Source organism: Melitaea cinxia, chromosome 17 (genome assembly GCF_905220565.1).
Source record: "Melitaea cinxia chromosome 17, ilMelCinx1.1, whole genome shotgun sequence".
NCBI classification, from domain to species: Eukaryota; Metazoa; Arthropoda; class Insecta; order Lepidoptera; family Nymphalidae; genus Melitaea; species Melitaea cinxia.
This window is the reverse complement of record NC_059410.1, coordinates 10,102,545-10,124,634: the sequence shown is the minus strand read 5'-3', so window position 1 is coordinate 10,124,634 and position 22,090 is coordinate 10,102,545. Positions and strand designations below refer to the sequence as shown.

The 22,090-nt window shown below is 35.1% G+C and overlaps 3 protein-coding genes across 3 annotated transcripts; 1 reads left to right on the top strand and 2 right to left on the bottom strand.

The window, feature by feature from the left end:
• Positions 1 to 2,400: 2,400 nt before the first annotated feature.
• LOC123661382 (dystroglycan 1-like) lies at positions 2,401 to 9,189 on the bottom strand. The gene is made up of 7 exons (XM_045596347.1): positions 9,130 to 9,189; positions 8,721 to 8,843; positions 7,764 to 7,837; positions 7,138 to 7,278; positions 4,101 to 4,449; positions 3,263 to 3,487; positions 2,401 to 2,577 (listed from the first exon to the last, which is right to left on the bottom strand). Exons 1-7 carry the CDS (start codon positions 9,187 to 9,189, stop codon positions 2,401 to 2,403), a joined length of 1,149 nt encoding a protein of 382 aa, XP_045452303.1.
• Positions 9,190 to 9,205: 16 nt separating this feature from the next.
• On the top strand, positions 9,206 to 11,530 carry LOC123661381. The gene is made up of 2 exons (XM_045596346.1): positions 9,206 to 9,566; positions 10,299 to 11,530. The coding sequence occupies exons 1-2, from the start codon at positions 9,206 to 9,208 to the stop codon at positions 11,528 to 11,530; spliced, it is 1,593 nt and encodes a 530-aa protein (XP_045452302.1).
• A 1,924-nt stretch (positions 11,531 to 13,454) lies between these two features.
• LOC123661380 (dystroglycan 1-like) lies at positions 13,455 to 21,236 on the bottom strand. Its single transcript, XM_045596345.1, has 7 exons — positions 21,177 to 21,236; positions 20,013 to 20,135; positions 19,135 to 19,208; positions 18,503 to 18,643; positions 15,009 to 15,357; positions 14,322 to 14,546; positions 13,455 to 13,631 (listed from the first exon to the last, which is right to left on the bottom strand). Exons 1-7 carry the CDS (start codon positions 21,234 to 21,236, stop codon positions 13,455 to 13,457), a joined length of 1,149 nt encoding a protein of 382 aa, XP_045452301.1.
• Positions 21,237 to 22,090: the final 854 nt, after the last annotated feature.

The window sequence follows — 22,090 nt, the reverse complement described above, 5'->3', positions numbered from 1 at the left end:
TATTTTATTTTACAATTTTTAGTGATGGGCAGACCTAACAAGGATGCTTTTTCTCTTGTGTCGGGGGTCCGGAAACATACACAATACACAAGCACAAACACCCAGACAGTGACAAACATCTATATGGCCAATACAAATGTCTGTCGTGCGCGGAGATTGAACCTACTAACGCCAACGCAACAGCCGGTGCTGTGACCGCTGCGCTAACGCGTCGACATACTATGAGTAAAGTTCGCTATCAGGTGTACGTAATAACAACCGGGACTGAGAGCCTAGCGTGTTCTCTGAGGCTAGGTTGGGAGAACCACAAGGATTAACAACTAGACCGAAAATAAATATTTGTGTAAACATAAATATCCACTCCGAGCTGGAATAGAACCCGCGACCGTCGGTGTTTAGGCGCCGCCGACACGGCACATGTACCATTATATCAAAGCGGTCGTCAAACAGCAAAAGGTAACTGCTGTAAATTGTTGAGAAATTCCCTCGAGTGTTTATGGGCTCCATCATCAAACCTGGTCCTGCGACACAGATGATCACATAGCAGGTAATTGCTATAAATCGTTGAAAAGTTCCCTCGACTATCTTTCATCTCCATCATCAGACTGTAATGGCACTTGTAACTCATATAGGTGCAAAGTTCTCATTAATAGAAACGAATTAAGTTCAAACAGCAAGTAATTGGTATAAGTCGTTGAAGAGTTCCCTCGACTATCTTTCGTCTCCATCATCAGACTGAAATGGCACATAACTCATACATATGTAAAGTTCTCATCAATAGAAACGAATTAAGTTCAAACAGCAGGTAATTGCTATAAATCGTTAAAGAGTTCCCTCGACTATCTTTTGTCTCCATCATCAGACTGTAATGGCACTTATAACTCATACAGGTGCAAAGTTCTCATCAATAGAAACGAATTAAGTTCAAACAGCAGGTAATTGCTATAAATTGTTTAAGAGTTCCCTCGACTATCTTTCTTCTCCATCATCAGATCGACTCCAGACCTTTATTAAATAGTAGTGCTTTATAGTACTTAATGAAAACATGATTAAATTTACTAGTCACCCTTACGATTTTGGAAAGTTTCCCTCGATTTCTCTGGGATCCCATCATCAGATCCTGGTTTCCTTATCATGGTACCAAACTATGGATATCTCCTTTCCAACAAAAAAAGAATTATCAAAATCGGTTCATAAACAAAGAAGTTATCTCCGAACATATATATAAAAAAAAATATATATATATATACGGTCGAATTGAGTAACCTCCTCCTTTTTTTGAAGTCGGTTAAAAATGAATCGTAAAATCGCTGGCCCCGGGCAATAAAGCGGTATACGCCGGTTACACCCTTTTTAATGTTATTTAATTTTTGGCTTCTCTGAGTATCAATCTATCACTCTTATTTTTTTCAGTTTTTTTTATTAATATTTCGTTAGAATAAATGACAATAACCGTTTTATTGCATGGATCTCTTACGACTAAGCTATGTATTATTGCATTACTCTAAGAAAAATAACACAAAAAACCGGTGAACATCTTTACAGTAATTGTTAATGATCTTGCAATTAAAATAGTAATTCTATGAATTGTATAGGTATTGTAAGCTTTTAAAAATAATTTTTAAAATTATTTTTAAAAGCTTAAATTGGTAAAAAAAATAGCTTTCATTTGACATATTGAACGTCTGTTTTGGATCACTGTACACTGCACTATAAACAAATTAGCTTCTTTTATTTCTCCTGTAAAATTTGATTTTTGATATTACCGCTTTATTGCCCGGGGACAGCGAAATGTGTTCGTAAGCGTTATAACTCAACAACGCCTGGACCAATTTTACCAATTCTTTTTTATAAATATTCGTTCAAGTTATATATATATATATATATATAACTTGAACGAATATATATATATATATACGGTCGAATTGAGTACCCTCCTCCGTTTTTTGAACTCGGTTAAAAATGGTATTAACTAGCAATTTCACCTTACTTATTATATTGTTGCGGGGGTGTTAACAATGGAAAATTCCCGTTTTTAAACTATCGACCCCAAATTTGGTACGAATCTCCTATACCTATGTGATGTAGAAATGATCGGTGAGCGGATTTTAATCATGCCCAATAAGAATGAGGGACACGGGGGTGAGCATTAACAATGAAAATTTTAAATGTATGTAACACCGAAACTACTTAACCAATTTTTATCAAATTTTGTTAGCATCTGTAATTTTGTCGACTTGGAAGATATGTTAGTTTTTATCTCAATTGGACTCGGTAGGTGGCGCTGCTATCGGTATGTAAGCTATCAAATTTGGTAGCTGTTTTCGGGGCAGGACAACGTCTGCCGGGTCCGCTAGTACATTAATAATTTTGTATCAGTCAAAAGTTCTTTGTTTTATTTCATACCAGCACATAATTTACGTCATTTACGTCGTTCAGCGAGGGCACACCAGATAACTCTTGTTTCTGTGCATCAAACTGTAACCAGTGGTTTGACGGAATTGGAGAGTTATCACTAAATCTAAGAGATAAATGCAAACTCCGAGTGCTGCCATCCTCCGGGTCGAAGAATGTGTCCTAGTAAAAGAAAAAAAATTCTAATTTAATATATAAAATTCTCGTGTCGCGGTGTTTGTAGTTAAATTCCTCCGAAACGGCTTGATCGATTCTCATGAAATTTTGTGTGCATATTGGGTTGGTCTGAGAGTCGAACAACATCTATTTTTCATCCCCCTAAATGTTAAGGGTTGTCCACCCCTAATTTTTTTCTAACTTTTAGGTAAATTATTATTATTTTTATTTTTTTATGATACAACATTAAAAATACATACATACAACCCTAAATTTTCAACCCTCTACGATCAACCCCTATTTTTAAATAGCGTTTAGCGGCAAGACAACGTTTGCTGAGTCAGCTAGTAGGTATATAAAATTCTCGTGTCACAATGTTAGTTACAATACTCCTCTGAAACGGCTAGACCGATTTTTATGATATTTTGTGTGCATATCGGGAAGGTCTGAAAATCGACCAACATCTATTTTTCATACCCAGTTATAAGGAGGGGGGGGGGGATTTTTAATGAGCAACTAGGCTAGCCGAGATCTGGCTCTGTGTGATAACCCTGTTGAGGAGTATTGAAACGGCAGTTATTTTCAGATTAATATTTTGTATAAAATATTTGGTTATGTTATTTAGTAAATAATATATGCTGAATATTATGTCGCTCGCTTTCTTATGTAATTGATGATGGAGTGGACTCACCTCAGGCACTCTGTATACAAGTAGATGTCCGACCCTGGCAGTTAAGTGGTCGATAGTATTGCGCAAAATGGGCGGGTAATTGGCTGATACGTTTGGTGTTATCGGCTCTATAGTAGCGCATTGCCCAGTCTCGCGCAACGTGATTTCCAATACTTGGAGATCAGGGGACATCGCATTAATTAAATCTGACGATGGACTACCATGTTCTGTCTCTGATTCCATAACCTGAACAGAAACATACAAAACAGTTTTTTTTTACGAGAACGAAACCAATGTGAATGTCATATTCATTTTAAAAATAAAGTACGGGCACCTGAGTAGATAGACTTTCAATGGATTTGATTGCCTACATTAAACATCTCTTAGATATCATCCCTCACTCAACTTATAATAGTAATCCATACATTGTACCACCAAACCAGATTTTTAGCAGACAACCCTATGCCATCGTATTCGCAATAAAACAGCGCTCATTTTGATGTAGTATTAATATACTTATATTAATATGCCTGTTTATATCATCCAAGCCAGTAGTTATTATGCCAGGAAAATAATAGAATCCAATGTTTACATTTTATACAGGTGCTATACTATAGGTAGGTATTAAATTTATTCTTTAAACTTGTAGGCGCATTTTTAAATAAAAATAAAATTTTCAATTGTAAATTAAATATAGCCTGGCCAGGATTTTTCAGTCAGCCCTTCGCGATTATTTTTCTAATATACCAAAATAAGTATAAAATATTTTTCATCTGTTAAGCAGATTGATGAGGTTCGTTTCTAGTTCATATCTTCTACTATTGCTGAAATTTCTTTTTTGATTTTTCTGTTTACTTACCTTCATAAGCTTCTTGATATCATCTACCGGACAGGGATATTGGGGCAGTGTATCATTCATCCACGTAAATTCATACACATCACCGAGTTGTGTAACGTTTAGTACTAACAAATGATCAAAATTAGCGTCCTTGTGAATATTCGCGATTCCTTCTAACGCTCGTATTTGCCAGTCAATGGTATTTTGAAAACGTTTAAGGGGTTTAACTTTCATGGTAAATTGATGATTGTTATTACGCGTTCTTCTATGTAATTGCACTCTGATATCAAGCGTACCTTGAGCGGTACAACCGTCGCTATCCTTCGCTTCTATGATATAGTTCCATCGATCCACGTGTTCTATTAGCGGCCTTGAAAATTAGATTTTATTTCTGCTATCGATAAAATAATGCAAATATTTTTACAAATAATGTATATAATAATAATAATGCTTGTAACGGTGACTTTTCTACTAGATATATGCAAAAAAATTATAGCTGAAAATACAAATTACTGTTGTTTGTAGTATGCTAAAGTTAAAAATTAAATTTTATAAAATGTTACGTTTATTTGTGAAACCTAAAATAACGTCGACCAGTTAATGTTATATTGATTTTGTTTCTGGTATGTAAAAAAAGACTAATTTCATGTTTTTTTTTAACTGTTGAATACCATCATCTGTTAAATAGCGTCTAAAGTGAATCGTTCATTTATGTATATAGATAGCTAGCTGTGCTCGCATCATCGTCCGCGTGGAATAGTGAATTTACATGTTCAACGTGATTCTTTAAATTAACATAACTTTTTTATATTCGAACCGATTGACATGAAACAAACACTAGATGTTAAGCTAAGCTTTTCACAATAAATTAGTAAAAAGCACATCGAAACATTTTTGAATATCATATCAAAAATTGACCGCTCCAGCGGGGATCGAACCCGCGTCTCCGACTGACGTGTCGAACGATGTACCCGCTAGATCGAAATTTTTGATATGATGATTTTATTTTCGGTTTAAGCGAACCGTGGCGCCGTCTATAGTGACTTCTTTACAGAAACCCGTAACTATTCAAAGTTTCATATTACAGTGAAAATCTTTGACAGGAGACGACACCATGCTATTTTTAATAAGTACGATTTTATTTTTGTGTTACCCATACATTAGGAATTCTAAACATTTTTGAATATCATATCAAAAATTGACCGCTCCAGCGGGAACTACATCTAAGTCGAATAAGTCGTTTTCAGAAGCTTTATTTTTCTGACGAGCGTGCACAAACGCAAGGCACTGCCTACCCTGGCATGTTACTAAACATGATATATAAAACATGAACATTACAATTATTTTTGAATACATATTTTTGAAAAAGACATAAATCATAATGTAATTTAAATCCGCTTCAAAAAACCCGCCGTCATATATGCGATATCAGCGCTTCGTACGCATCTACGACGGGCCTTTTATGAAACTTCTGCCTATAATCGCATAATAAATGTTAGCAATGACGACAGTAAGACATATACAGTATATAATCCTACAATTTTATAATGTCGCGCGTGTCACATGGAATACGAACAAAGTATTGTGTTTTTAACATTGGTCGGTTTAACAACGAAATTAGGTACTGCTTAAGAATAACTTGTCAAATTAAATAGTCTTGAATTCGATACCGTTTGTATTAATAATTATACTTTTTAACACGGTCACGTAATCGCAACATTCCACAGAGTAATATCATGATAATTCACTTTTAATTTTTCATTCGTGCGTTTTTGTTATTAGTGAAAATATTAATATATTAGTGATGAATAAGTTTACTTGTGATATATGTAACGGAGACGTGTGTTTGATGAAAGTAAATAGTGCATCTAAATTCAACACGTTCGATTTTACAGATATATTAAAAATTGTTCAGGCGTATCAATTTAACACATAAATAACAATGACGTTATAATTTTTCATTTATTAATAAATAAAGAAGTACTTTTATTAAGAATACAATTTCGTAACTAATTAATAGTGTTATCAATGATTTCCTATGTTTGACACAAACGAAATTATCAGAGTGCCGGCCTTATGAGGTCACTGTGTCTATCCAGTAACTGATTTGTTTGATATTTCATTTGTATCACTCACTCATGAATTACCCAAGTCTAATAGGTATCAGTTAGTTTCTGTACGTGTATTTAGTAATTAATTATTAATATAAATGCACTTTACGTGTCCAATAATTTACTTGCCTGTTCTTGAAATTATCTAAAAGCCTCTATTCCCAACAAAATGAAAATAAATTAGGAAAAAATTGAGAGAAAGTAAGTGCAGTGTGGCTGTTTAAATTTTTTTTTGACTGCCTACCTTGTCTAAAAACTTTATGCACGCCACTGTATATATATATAGAACCCTAATTTCCTCAACGCATTCTGTAACAAAGTGTAATCTAACGACACATTTTTGAATGTTGTTGTGATTATGTTAATAATCATGCTATATAAGCTAGCTTCACACTATAAAAATCACGCAATATAAGTAACTAAGCCGATAAACATAATTAATTGAATATAAGTAGACAAGACAATTTTAAAGCAGCGCCATCTATGAGATTTTTCTGTAGATATGAAATGTAAAGAAGAAACGGGTAAATGAATGTTATTTTAAAAGGTATATTCGTAGGTATTTTTGGTGCTATATAGCGTTCACGTAGACGACGTCGCGGGCAGCAGCTAGTATATGTATATCTACACAATACACACACGATCGTCTGCTCCTAAAATAAGCAACTTAATGCTTGTGTTATAGGTAACAGCCGACTGGATAGCTACATATATATATTTTTTTGATAAACATACTTATAAATAATACATATATAATGAATAAATATTTATATTACACCCAGACTCGGGGTGGGAATCGAACCCATAACCCCCGGGGCAGAAAGTAGGGTCACTACAAACTGCGCCAACGGGCTAGTCTAATTAAGTAATTAGTAGAAAAATAATTAAACAATTTATTGCCAAAAGAAAGAGGAATGTCAATAAAAATGACATATGAGATTACTTACAATCCATATAATATTCGTTCATTGGAATTAAACTGTAGCCAAGATTCTTGACTGAGCGGGACGTGTTCGGATTTAAAGACAGTATAAGTTAAATTACTTCCATCTTCTAAATCGGTAAAAGCGTCTGGAGGTATAATATACCTGGAAAAAACAATATATTAAATATTATACTTTATTTCTTCGTGTCAAGTGGATGAACATTACACTTACTAATGAATATGCATAATATTAATCTATTAACTGTTAAAAATGAAGACTGAGATTTTATTCTAAGCAATAACTACAAGCTGTTCTAAAAGATGTTAGAAATCTCATATAAATAGGAGTAGGTGCGTTTTACTTCCAGGCCCAAAAAATTAACGAAAGAAAAGAATTATATTTTTAGTTTCATTTAATTGGTTTATCTCGGCTTTACGGTTCACACCCCACGCCTATTCTGCCTCACGCCTGACATCTGACGCCTCAGAACCGAACGCCTAACTCGTGAGGCCTACCCAACGATTACAATGATTTTAGTAACAGCTATGTAACCAAGCACAATTGCAAATATTTTTGTCTAATTGCGAATATTATTTGAAATTGAATTTATTTTGGAATTAAACGTACGTACGTAAGTTTATACATACCTAAATGGCTTGCCAGCAATAACACCAAGCTTTTTGAATTTATGATGAAGGGTCGGCGGCTCGTTTGTAGGACGCTGTAATAAGAAGAATTATCTATTCACACGAAAAAATTAAAAATCAATTCATAAGCATCCATGTATTTTAGGAATGATTAAAATTGATTAAAGTATTTTAATGCTTAATAATAATAAAATATGTCTTGTTGTCTGACAAGTCCTAAGTTTTTGACGACGCGTTGGCGATGCGGTGATAGCATTTGGCTGTTGCGCTTGCGCTTGCAGGGTCGATCCTCGGTCATGACAAACATTTGTGAATGCCATGCAGATATTTGTCGTGGTCTGGGCGATTGTGTGTGGTTGAGAACGCTTGACACAAGAGAAAACCCGACCTACACTATACTAACGGAGTCCGTTGTATTATCGTCATCACTTCAGCCTATCGCAGTCCACTGCTGGACATAGGCCCCCCTAAGCTCGTGCCGAAAATGGCGTGAACTCGTATGTCTTGCTCATAGTGACTACGCTGGGTGAGCGGGTTGGTGATCGCAGGGCTGGCTTTATCGCTCCGAAGACGCTGCCGCCCATCTTCGGCCTGTGTATTTCAAAGCCAGCAGCTGGATGTTTATCCCGCCATCGGTCTTTTTAAGTTTTAAGGTGGTAGTGGAACTGTGTTCCTTTTCGCCTCTTACGACACCCTCGGGAAGAGAGTGGTGGCTATATTATTTACTGCCGTAAGCACACAGCGTATAATTTGTAAATATTTCCTATTGAAGTTGTACCTAAAAGAATTAATAAATAAGTATATTGGAACTCTTGGAAAATAGTGATTTACATCAAATTGAATGAAAACTCCAGAAATTATAAAAATATTTACTTACAAAGTAATCATAGACGGATTGTCATTGACGTTTTTTATTCTTATAGAATTAGTATCCCTTTCCCCAAGCAACGTCGTTACTTTTTCAATTATTTTGCGCTTGTTGTTGACGCTAAATAAAAGATTAACTGAAGGCTCAATGATCACCTGTAACTCGACATGAATGTTGTCATAAGCGACGTTCTTGTCCGAATCCTCGGCGATCTAAAACAGGTTGTATGAGTATATATTTATGTGTAAAACAGGATTATCAACTGAGAGTGTATCAGTGACCGTGACGCTTGCAAGTGTTAGTGCGGAGTGCTTAGTGCGGAGTTTAAACACTCTTGGCTTTGCCCTAGTTGTTCGCTTAATCAACCCAGGTTGGTGAAAAATTATAACACCCCTATCACCCCGACACAGAAAATGTAAATGCTCGCAGATGTGGCTTCTGCGGTGATTCTCCTCCACCGTCTGCTAATTATGGGATAAACCCTACGTTACTGGATACTGTCAAGGATATAATAGCCTTCGAGATGGCAATACTTAAATCTGAACTGCGAGAAGCCATTACTGAGGCTATTTCAATGGAACTTAAGCCAGTTAGAGATGAGCTCGCTGTAATCAGGGAATCCATGAATTTCATCAATAGCCAATATGAGACAATTGTGAAGCGTTTAGACGATCTTGAGAAAAATATGAAATCGAGCATCAATACAAAATCTGAACTTGGTTCCATTAAGGATCACATTGACAGTGCTGAAGTGGATAATGACAAGCGGGAGCCGTGGGTTCGGCGGTCTAATGTAGAGATTTTTGGCATTCCAGAGAGGAAAGGAGAGAACTTAATGCAAATTCTTAGGGACGTTGCTAGTAAAGCAGAATTTTCACTTGATCTATCTCAAGATATTGATTTTGTTACTCGTGTAGTCCCTAAGAATAACGCTTGTAAAAAAATTAAACCTATTGTTGTTCGTTTTTTAGCACGCTGGAAAAAGGATGAATTTTTGTCGTCTACTAAAAAATTAAGGCTTAAATGTACTGACATAAATATTTCTGGTGACACTTTTATTCACTTTAATGATCACTTAACCCGCACTAATAAGGCCCTTTTGCAGCGTGCTAAGTCTATTTGTAAGGAAAAAGTATATAAATATGTATGGGTCAAAAATTGTACTATGAATGTTCGCCGCTCTGATACGTCACCTGTGATACATATATCTCTAGAGTATCTGATTTAAACAAGATCAAGTAAGAGCCTTTTTTATAATTTTAATATATGTTTTGTTTTTGATTCTGGTTGTGTTGGGTTGTCTTTTGTTTTGTTTAATTGAATTGACTTTTATATTATCTATTTTGTGTATTGTGACTCGTCCAGGTGTTCTCGCTACTCTCAATTTAACGGTTTTCTCTATTGCTACCCGTGTTTTTCTTTTGTAAATACTATGAATGTAAATGGTATTATATTGTTATTAATAGTCGTGGGATTTTGTCTTGCTTTGTGTTATAATTTTCATCATCGATATCATTTGAGAATAATTTTATATATGTGAAAACTAAAAACCTATCAGTGTATTATCAGAACGTCCGTGGTTTGCGGACTAAAACAAATACTTTTTCGTAATATAATGCATGTCGACTATGACATTGTTTGTCTAACTGAAACATGGCTTTTATCAGGTATTTATGATCAGGAAATTTTTGACTCTCGTTACACAGTTTATAGATGTGACAGAGATTATGAAACGCGAGGGGTTCATCTTGGTGGAGGTGTGCTCATAGCTCTGCGTCGAGAGCTGCAGGTGTATTCGTTTAGTACGGTTTTAATGCCTGGTGCTGCAGCTGAGGCTATCAAATTGTGTGTTAATTTAAAATCTTCAAACAAATCAGAAAGACTCAATATTTTTTGTGGTCATTTTCCTCACTGTCCTCGACACTTTGATAGCTTATTGCATTTCTTTGAGAGTGTATCCGATGTCATTGTTAACAATCCTGATGATGGTTATTTTATCTTAGGAGACTTTAATATTTCTTCAGCTCAATGGACTTCCACCGATCATGCACCCTATATGACAAACTCCACAATAAATGGCGATCATTTAGTACAGGCATTGCAAGGCTTCATTAGTTTTACGGATCTTAGGCAGTATAATCACATATTCAACACAAAGAACCGAATTCTCGATCTCGTTTTTTCAAAAAGGGAGTGTTTAGTTGCTCATTGTAAGGAGCCTTTGATCGACGAGGATCCTCACCACCCGGCTCTGGATGTGATTCTTAAATCATCTTCACCACAGGTGCTTCATTCTGCTCGGCGTGTTGTAAGATTGTTTCACAATGCTAACTATGACGCTATTAACAATGATATTGCTTCTGTTGAATGGCAGATTCTGCTTCAGGGTAAGGATGTTGATGCCGCGGTGGCTACATTTTACGATTTGATAAATAACATTATTTCTAAACACGTCCCAATCAAAATTTTTCGACATGATACTCGCTATCCATCGTGGTTTTCTCGTTCTCTTGTAAAAATAATAAAGGAGAAGTTAAAGTATCACAAGAAATGGAAGATTTACGGTCGTAGATGTGACTATGACACTTTTAGCCTTCTGCGTGATCTTCAAAAGCGAGTCATGCGAGAATGTTATGATAAATTTATTATCGATGCTGAAAAAAGAATAAAAATCAATAGCAAGTATTTTTGGACGTTCATTAAATCGAAAAAGTACTCCTCCGATCTTCCCGAAACAATGTTTTTCGACGATGAGACTTCTGGCGAGGGTAATAATATTTGTTCATTATTTAATAGCTACTTTCATTCCGTTTTTGAGCCTCCAGTGTGGCAGTCCTTCATCCCAGATTACTCCTGTAAGTGGTACAAATACCATTGGCAAAATAGTTTTCAGGATTGACGTATTAGAAAAATATTTGAAATCACTCGATATTTCTAAGAGCTGTGGACCTGATGGTATCCCACCTTCATTTTTGAAAAAGTGTTATAAGTCTCTGGCTTTCCCGTTGACATTCTTATTTAATTTATCTTTGACCGACGGCGTTATGCCTGCTGTATGGAAACAGTGTTACGTTGTTCCTGTCTTTAAGTCAGGCGACAGACATAATATAAACAATTATAGACCGATTACTAAAATAAGTACTATGGATAAACTATTTGAGAAATTAAATTATGACATTATATTCCCTGTCTTACGGCCTATTATTATTGATCAACAGCATGGTTTTGTAAACAAAAGTTCCACTGAAACCAACCTCTGTGAATTTGTACATCAGGTATCAGTTGCCTTGGATCAGGGTTATCAGGTTGATGCTGTGTATACTCCACACTTTATACTTCTTTAGAAGAGTCTTGAAATTGGTATACATGGTGACCTTCTGCGATGGTTTGAATCTTATTTGAGGGAGCGCAGTCAGGCCGTTACAGTAAAGGGTTTTTGTTCAACATTTATGCCAGTAACATCTGGTGTTCCCCAAAGCTCTCATCTCGGCTCGCTTCTTTTTAATTTATTTATAAATGACGTAGGTTCTATCCTCAAATATTCTGACTTACTGATATATGCTGACGATATGAAAATATATAAGAAAATTAAAACATCTCTTGATTGTCAATTATTACAAATCGATCTGAACGAATTAAGTATTTATTGTACAAACAATCACCTGACTCTGAATCCCAAAAAGTGTAGCATTATCTCATTTTCTAGAAGGACTGAGTCTTTGAAATATGATTATTTTTTAAACAATGTTATGCTTAACAGGGTATCTGAAGTGAGAGACCTGGGCGTTCTTCTTGACTGCAAACTATCCTTTAATTCTCACATCGAGCATATAACTACAAAGGCGTACCGAATGCTTGGCTTTGTATTCCGATGTGGTAGAGATTTTTGGTATAGATCTACTCTATTATTATTGTACAACTCATATGTTAGATCAATATTAGAGTATGCATCGACAGTCTGGAACCCTCAATACAAAACTTATATTGAAGCTATAGAAAAAATTCAAAGAAAATTTGAAAGGCACTTTAATTTTAAAGCTTTAAGTCGCAATGATGTTACCGCACCATTACCCCTCCCATCGTTGCTTGATCGGCGCTTAGAGAGAGACCAAGTCTTTTTGTATAAGATACTGAAATCTCATATTGATTCGGCGTTTTTGTTACAAAATATTAATTTGAGATGCCCTCGGACGAGTTCGCGTTCAAAAAGGTCCTGTCCCTGTAACCAGGACCAAATATGCTGGAAACATCTTTGTTCGCAGGTCCTGTTATAATATATATGTGTGCATATTTAACTCTATTGACATTTTTAATTGTACCCTAACCTCATTTAAGCAGCATGTTAGGGACGTAATAAGTAAAAAAATAATAATGTATTTCTTTGATTAAAAAAATTATAATGTATTTCTTGATATAATAATGTATCTCTTTGATTTATTACAGTAATTTTTGTATTAATCTTAATTTTAATTCTAATCTTTGACTTATTTTTAAATTCTAAATCCTTTCATTTGACATAATTGACACGCTCGACTCTTTTTGTGACTTTTTTTATAAATCACATAAATTTTTATATCTAAGTGATTTTTTTTTTTGTCTTTTTTGATAGTTAATTTAATTTATATTATGTAAATTGATTTAAAATTACGACTTTTGACAAATGACATGTCTGTATATTATTGTTAGTGGAAACTTTAGTGATTAATGTGTTTTTGTAAGAAAATTAATTGTATGTGATTTTTATATTTTATGTTTTCCAAATAAATAAATAAATAAAATACATTAATAGTTTTGTATCAGTCAAAGGTTCTTAATGTTTTATTTCATACCAGCACATAATTTACGTCATTTACGTCGTTCGGCGAGGGCACACCAGATAACTCTTGTTTCTGTGCATCAAACTGTAACCAGTGGTTTGACGGAATTGGAGAGTTATCACTAAATCTAAGAGATAAATGCAAACTCCGAGTGCTGCCATCCTCCGGGTCAAAGAATGTGTCCTAGTAAAGGAAAAAAAAATTCTAATATATAAAATTCTCGTGTCACAATGTTAGTTACAATACTCCTCTGAAACGGCTAGACCGATTTTTATGAAATTTTGTGTGCATATCGGGAAGGTCTTCCAACGACCAACATCTATTTTTCATACCCCTAAGTTATAAGGGGGGGTGGGATTAAGGAGGGTTAATAACATATATGGCAAAACAAAGTTTGCGGGTTCAACCTTACAGAAGATCACAGCTAAATAATACTGTTTTCAAGCAGTATTGAGTTCCTGTTGGTGAGTAAGGTGACCAGAGCTCCTGGGGGGGGGGGGGAATTGGGGATTGGGTTGGCAACGCGCTTGCGATGCTTCCGGTGTTGCAGGCGTCTATAAGCTACGGTAATCTGTTACCATCAGGTGAGCCGTACGCTTGTTTGCTGACCCAGTGATAATATATATACATATACGAGTATATATAGATACATATATATATATAGAAAATAGGTGAGTTTCTTTATGATGACCTAGCAACTAGGCTAGCTGAGATCTGGCTATGTGTGATAACCCTGTTGAGAAGTGTTGAAACGACAGTTATTTTCAGATTCATATTTTGTATGAAATATTTGGTTATGTTATTTAGTAAATAATATATGCTGAATAATGTATCGCTCGCTTCCTTATGTAATTGATGTTGGAGTGGACTCACCTCAGGCACTCTGTATACAAGTAGATGTCCGACCCTGGCAGTTAAGTGGTCGATAGTATTGCGCAAAATGGGCGGGTAATTGACTGATACGTTTGGTGTTATCGGCTCTATAGTAGCGCATTGCCCAGTCCCGCGCCACGTGATTTCCAATACTTGGAGATCAGGGGTCATCGCATTAATTAAATCTGACGATGGACTACCATGTTCTGTCTCTGATTCCATAACCTGAACAGAAACATACAAAACTGTTTTTTTTTTTACGAGAACGAAACCAATGTGAATGTCATATTCATTTTAAAAATAAAGTACGGGCACCTGAGTAGATAGACTTTCAATGGATTTGATTGCCTACATTAAACATCTCTTAGATATCATCCCTCAGTCAACTTATAATAGTAATCCATACATTGTACCACCAAACCAGATTTTTAGCAGACAACCCTATGCCATCGTATTCGCAATAAAACAGCGCTCATTTTGATGTAGTATTAATATACTTATATTAATATGCCTGTTTATATCATCCAAGCCAGTAGTTATGTCAGCCCTTCGCGATTATTTTTCTAATATACCAAAATAAGTAAAAAATATTTTTCATCTGTTAAACAGATTGATGAGGTTCGTTTCTAGTTCATATCTCCTACTATTGCTGAAATTTCATTTTTGATTTTTCTAATGTTTACTTACCTTCATAAGCTTCTTGATATCATTTACCGGACAGGGATATTGGGGTAGTGTATCATTCATCCACGTAAATTCATACACATCACCGATTTGTGTAACGTTTAGTACTAACAAATGATCAAAATTAGCGTCCTTGTGAATATTCGCGATTCCTTCCAACGCTCGTATTTGCCAGTCAATGGTATTTTGAAAACGTTTAAGGGGTTTAACTTTCATGGTAAATTGATGATTGTTATTACGCGTTCTTCTATGTAATTGCACTCTGATATCAAGCGTACCTTGAGCGGTACCACCGTCGCTATCCTTCGCTTCTATGATATAGTTCCATCGATCCACGTGCTCTATTAGCGGCCTTGAAAATTTAGATTTTATTTCTGCTATCGATAAAATAATGCAAATATTTTTACAAATAATGTATATAATAATAATAATGCTTGTAACGGTGACTTCTCTACTAGATATATGCAAAAAAAATTATAGCTGAATATACAAATTACTGTTATTTGTAATATGCTAAAGTTAAAAATTAAATTTCATAAAATGTTACGTTTATTTGTGAAACCTAAAATAACGTCGACCAGTTAATGTTATATTGATTTTGTTTCTGGTATGTAAAAAAAAGACTAATCTCATATTTTTTTATCTGTTGAATACCGTCATCTGTCAATTAGCGTCTAAAGTGAATCGTTTATCTATAATCTATCTATCTATCCATAATATATATAAACGCGAAAGGTCACTCATCACGAAATCTCCAAAACTATAACACCTAAAAACTTGAAATTTGGCAGGTAGGCTCCTTATAAGACGTAGGCATCCGCTAAGAACGGATTTTATAAGAAACGACCCCTAAGTGGGTAAAACGGGGGTTGGAAGTTTGTATGAAAGTCCTATATAGTAAGAGACTTGAAATTTCAAATGTAAGCTCTATAGATGGTGAAAAGGTGTCCAAATAATGTATCTTTAGAAATCAACCCCTTTTTGGGGTTAAAACGGGGGATAGTAGGTTGGCTCACTGATCACGAAATCTCCGAAACTATAACAGTTACAAACTTGAAATTTGGCAGAAAGGCTCCTTATAGAGCGTAGACATCCGGTAAGAACGAATTTTACGAAATTCGACCCTTAAGGGGGTAAAACGGGGGTTGGAAGTTTGTGTGAAAGTCCCATGTTTTTGAAGTAAGAGATTTGAAACTTAAAATGTATGGTCTATGGATGGTGAGAAGATGTCCAAATAATGTATCTTTAGAAACCAACTCCCTTTTGGGGTTAAAACGGGGGATGGTAGGTTGACTCACTCATCACGAAATCTCCGAAACTATAACACCTACATACTTGAAATTTGGCAAGTAGGTTTTGTATAGGACGTAAAAGATAAAACGGGGGTCGGAAGCTTGTATGATAGGCCTATGTTTTTAAAGTATGAGACGAAATTTAAAATGTATGCTCTATAGATGGTGAAAAGGAGTCCAAATAATGCATCGTAATCTATATATATATATATATATATATATATATATATATATATATATATATATATATATATAAAAGAGAAAGGTCACTGATTCACTCATCACGAGAACTCAAAAACCGTTGGATGGTCCATCCATCCAGAATGGACAAAGATGAAATTTACCAGGGAGGTAGATTATAGTTAGTAGACGTCCGCTAAGAACGGATTTTGTGATATTCCACCGCTAAGAGGGTTTAATTGGGGTTGATAGTTTGTATGAAACATATACAGCAGCTATAAGTTCGCCTGATAGGTTATTTATACTGCAGCCTGAAAATAAAACTAAAAATGTGATGAATAGAGAGGTTTTATAAAAATAACTATTAAATTATACTAAATTGTGCCTTTTAAAAAGTTACTCAGTGTGATAAGCATTTCAAGTGACTGAAATAAAAATAATAATTTGTGTTAAACATCTTGAATGCATATCTTCATAGCCACGCGGACATAGTCGCGGGCAACAGTTAGCGTATTAAAAAACAAAGTCCCCAAAAGTGTATGTGATGGATTCCCTTAAAATCTACTGAACGGATTTTCATGCGGTTTCACCAATGGCGAGATGATAATAGCTTCAAGAGGAAGGTTTACGGAACGGCTAAGCCGATTTTGATGAAAGTTTGCCGGGAAAACTTTGTGACACACTGATTTCAACAGCACACTGATTTCACAGCTAGTATATGTATATAGCTAGCTGTGCTCGCATCATCGTCCGCGTGGAATAGTGAATTTACATGTTCAACGTGATTCTTTAAATTAGCATAACTTTTTTATTTACGAACCGATTGACATGAAACAAACACTAGATGTTAAGCTAAGCTTGTCACAATAAATTAGTAAAAACCACTTCTAAGTCGAATAAGCCGTTTTCAGAAGCTTTATTTTTCTGACGAGCGTGCACAAACGCACAGGCGAACTGACAATAATTGTGTTAGCTGGCAAACGAAAAAAAACCGACTTCAATTACATCGACAAGTAATACAACGTAGATCGACGAAAAAATAGTCAAGTAACTACGCGTTATCAAAGATTACTCAAAAGTAGTTATCAGATCTTGATAAAATTTTAATGGGATATATATATATAATAAAAGATAACCATTTTTAAAAGAATACTTGGGGTGTATTCTTCAATCGATACCGAAGCCAAAAATATAGTTCTTAGAATTTTTGTCTGTTTGTTGGTTTGTCTGTATGTATGTCCGGGATAAACTCGAAAAGTACCGCATCGATTTACTTCAAATTTGGCACGAATATTATTAAGAAGTCGGGTCAACATATAGGCTACATATTATTATGCTATCACCTACCGGGAACGAGCAGTGAACCTTTATTTCCTCAACGCATTCTGGAACAACGTGTAATCTAACGACGCATATTTGAATGTTGTTGTTATTATGTTAATAACCATCCTATATAAGCTAGCTTCACACTATAAAAATCACGCAATATAAGTCACTAAGCCGATAAACATAATTAAATGAATATCTACTTAGACAAGACAATTTTAAAGCAGCGCCATCTATGAGAATTTTCTGTAGATATGAAATGTAAAGAAGAAACGGGTAAATGAATGTTATTTTAAAAGGTATAATCGTAGGTATTTTTGGTGCTATATAGCGTTCACGTAGACGACGTCGCGGGCAGCAGCTAGTATATGTATATCTACACAATACACACACGATCGTCTGCTCCTAAAATAAGCAACTTAATGCTTGTGTTATAGGTAACAGCCGACTTGATAGCTACATATATATATTTTTTTGATAAACATACTTATAAATAATACATATATAATGAATAAATATTTATATTACACCCAGACTCGCGGTGGGAATCGAACCCACAACCCCCGGGGCAGAAAGCAGGGTCACTACAAACTGCGCCAACGGGCTAGTCTAATTAAGTAATTAGTAGAAAAATAATTAAACAATTTATTACCAAAAGAAAGAGGAATGTCAATAAAAATGACATATGAGATTACTTACAATCCATATAATATTCGTTCATTGGAATTAAACTGTAGCCAAGATTCTTGACTGAGCGGGACGTGTTCGGATTTAAAGACAGTATAAGTTAAATTACTTCCATCTTCTAAATCGGTAAAAGCGTCTGGAGGTATAATATACCTGGAAAAAACATTATATTAAATATTAAACGTGTCTTCTTTGTTCTTTGTGTCCAGTGGACGAACATTACTCTTACTGATGAATATTCATAATATAAATCCATTAACTGTTAAAAATGAAGACGAGATTTTATTCTAAGCAATAACTACAAGCTGTTCTAAAAGATGTTAGAAATCTCATATAAATAGGAGTAGGTGCGTTTTACTTCCAGGCCCAAAAAATTAACGAAGGAAAAGAATTATATTTTTAGTTTCATTTAATTGGTTTATCTCGGCTTTACGGTTCACACCCGTCGCCTATTCTGCCTCACGCCTGACGTCTGACGCCTCAGAACCGAACGACTAACTCGTGAGGCCTACCCAACGATTACAATGATTTTAGTAACAGCTATGTAACCAAGCACAATTGCAAATATTTTTGTCTAATTGCGAATATTATTTGAAATTGAATTTATTTTGAAATTAAACGTACGTACGTAAGTTTATACATACCTAAATGGCTTGCCAGCAATAACACCAAGTTTTTTGAATTTATGATGAAGGGTCGGCGGCTCATTTGTAGGACGCTGTAATAAGAAGAATTATCTATTCACACGAAAAAATTAAAAATCCATTCATAAGCATCCGTGTATTTTAGGAATGATTAAAATTGATTAAAGTATTTTAATGCTTAATAATAATAAAATATGTCTTGTTGTCTGACAAGTCCTAAGTTTTTAACGACACGTTGGCGATGCGGTGATAGCATTTGGCTGTTGCGCTTGCGCTTGCAGGGTCGATCCTCGGTCATGACAAACATTTGTGAATGCCATACAGATATTTGTCGTGGTCTGGGCGATTGTGTGTGGTTCCGAACCCTTGACACAAGAGAAAACCCGACCTACACTATACTAACGGAGTCCGTTGTATTATCATCATCACTTCAGCCTATCGCAGTCCACTGCTGGACATAGGCCCCCCTAAGCTCGTGCTGAAAATAGCGTGAACTCGTATGTCTTGCTCATAGTGACTACGCTGGATGACACGTTGGATGGTTATCCCGCCATCGGTCTTTTTAAGTTTTAAGGTGGTAGTGGAACTGTGTTCCTTTTCGCCTCTCACGACACCCTCGGGAAGAGAGTGGTGGCTATATTATTTACTGTCGTAAGCACACAGCGTATAATTTGTAAATATTTCCTATTGAAGTTGTACCTAAAAGAATTAATAAATAAGTATATTGGAACTCTTGGAAAATAGTAATTTACATCAAATTGAATGAAAACTCCAGAAATCATAAAAATATTTACTTACAAAATAATCATAGACGGATTGTCATTGACGTTGTTTATTCTTATAGAATTAGTATCCCTTTCCCCAAGCAACGTCGTTACTTTTTCAATTATTTTGCGCTTGTTGTTGACGCTAAATAAAAGATTAACTGAAGGCTCAATGATCACCTGTAACTCGACATGAATGTTGTCATAAGCGACGTTCTTGTCCGAATCCTCGGCGATCTAAAACAGGTTGTATGAGTATATATTTATGTGTAAAACAGGATTATCAACTGAGAGTGTATCAGTGACCGTGACGCTTGCAGTAGGTATCTAGTACCTAAATATGGAGAACTCAAAATCAAAAAAGGTTACAAATATGAAATTTCAAATTCAAATATGTATACACGTATAAGATTAACAATACTGTACAGGTTTGGGATATGCTATTGAAACTTGAATTTTAAAAGCGCATCATATTAATGTTGGCAATCAGTATAAGCGATGAAAATATTTAGGTATTGAATGTGTGTTCTTAGTTGTGTTGGTTAATAACTTTTGGACGTATAGAGGGCTGATTGTAATTCTGTAAAATATTATAGTATCAATTAAATATAGTGGGTAGTCGTAGACTGTTATGAGATAGACGTGTTATTTGTTGTTCTTTCATTTTTATCCTAGATTGGTGAAAAAAGTTATCTATATAAGCGTAAAATATATATCAAATCGTTTAGTGAACTGAATACTTTAGCGTGAAGTTACCGAAATAGTAATATTTAAAACTACTTGTGTTGAATTCACTTATTAAGTGATTATAGTGTAAGGTAGCGTGACGCTTAAAGTTTTGACAGACAAAGGTTGATACAAAGAACTCGACTTTGAATTGTGTGACATCCATAAGAGACTAATTAAATAAATAAATATTTGACTATAAACTACGACTAGCAAGTATATCCTTATATACTAATACCGTCAACATGAAATTCGCTTATTGTATAAATCTACGACTGAGGGTACGACTGGATCTTTACAATGTACTCAATGTAAATTGAATTATCATGTGGCGTGCTTATTTCCTTCTGATAGAAAAAAGGCTTTTAGTGCGGAGTTTAAACACTCTTGGCTTTGCCCTGGTTGTTCGCTTAATCAACCCAGGTTGGTGAAAAATGATAACACCCCTATCAGGTCCGGCACAGAAAATGTAAATGCTCGCAGATGTGGCTCCTGCGGTGATTCTCCTTCACCGTCTGCTAATTATGGGATAAACCCTACGTTACTGGATACTGTCAAGGATATAATAGCCTTCGAGATGGCAATGCTTAAATTTGAACTGCGAGAAGCCATTACTGAGGCTATGTCAATGGAACTTAAGCCAGTTAGAGATGAGCTCGCTGTAATCAGGGAATCCATGAATTTCATCAATAGCCAATATGAGAAAATTGTGAAGCGTTTAGACGATCTTGAGAAAAATATGAAATCGAGCATCAATACAAAATCTGAACTTGGTTCCATTAAGGATCACATTGACAGTGCTGAAGTGGATAATGACAAGCGGGAGCAGTGGGTTCGGCGGTCTAATGTAGAGATTTTTGGCATTCCAGAGAGGAAAGGAGAGAACTTAATGCAAATTCTTAGGGACGTTGCTAGTAAAGCAGAATTTTCACTTGATCCATCTCAAGATATTGATTTTGTTACTCGTGTAGTCCCTAAGAATAACGCTTGTAAAAAAATTAAACCTATTGTTGTTCGTTTTTTAGCATGCTGGAAGAAGGATGAATTTTTGTCGTCTACTAAAAAATTAAGGCTTAAATGTACTGACATAAATATTTCTGGTGACTCTTTTATTCACTTTAATGATCACTTAACCCGCACTAATAAGGCCCTTTTGCAGCGTGCTAAGTCTATTTGTAAGGAAAAAGTATATAAATATGTATGGGTCAAAAATTGTACTATGAATGTTCGACGCTCTGATACGTCACCTGTGATACATATATCTCTAGAGTATCTGATTTAAACAAGATCAAGTAAGAGCCTTTTTTATAATGTTAATATATGTTTTGTTTTTGATTCTGGTTGTGTTGGGTTGTCTTTTGTTTTGTTTAATTGGATTGACTTTTTATATTATCTATTTTGTGTATTGTGACTCGTCCAGGTGTTCTCGCTACTCTCAATTTAACGGTTTTCTCTATTGCTACCCG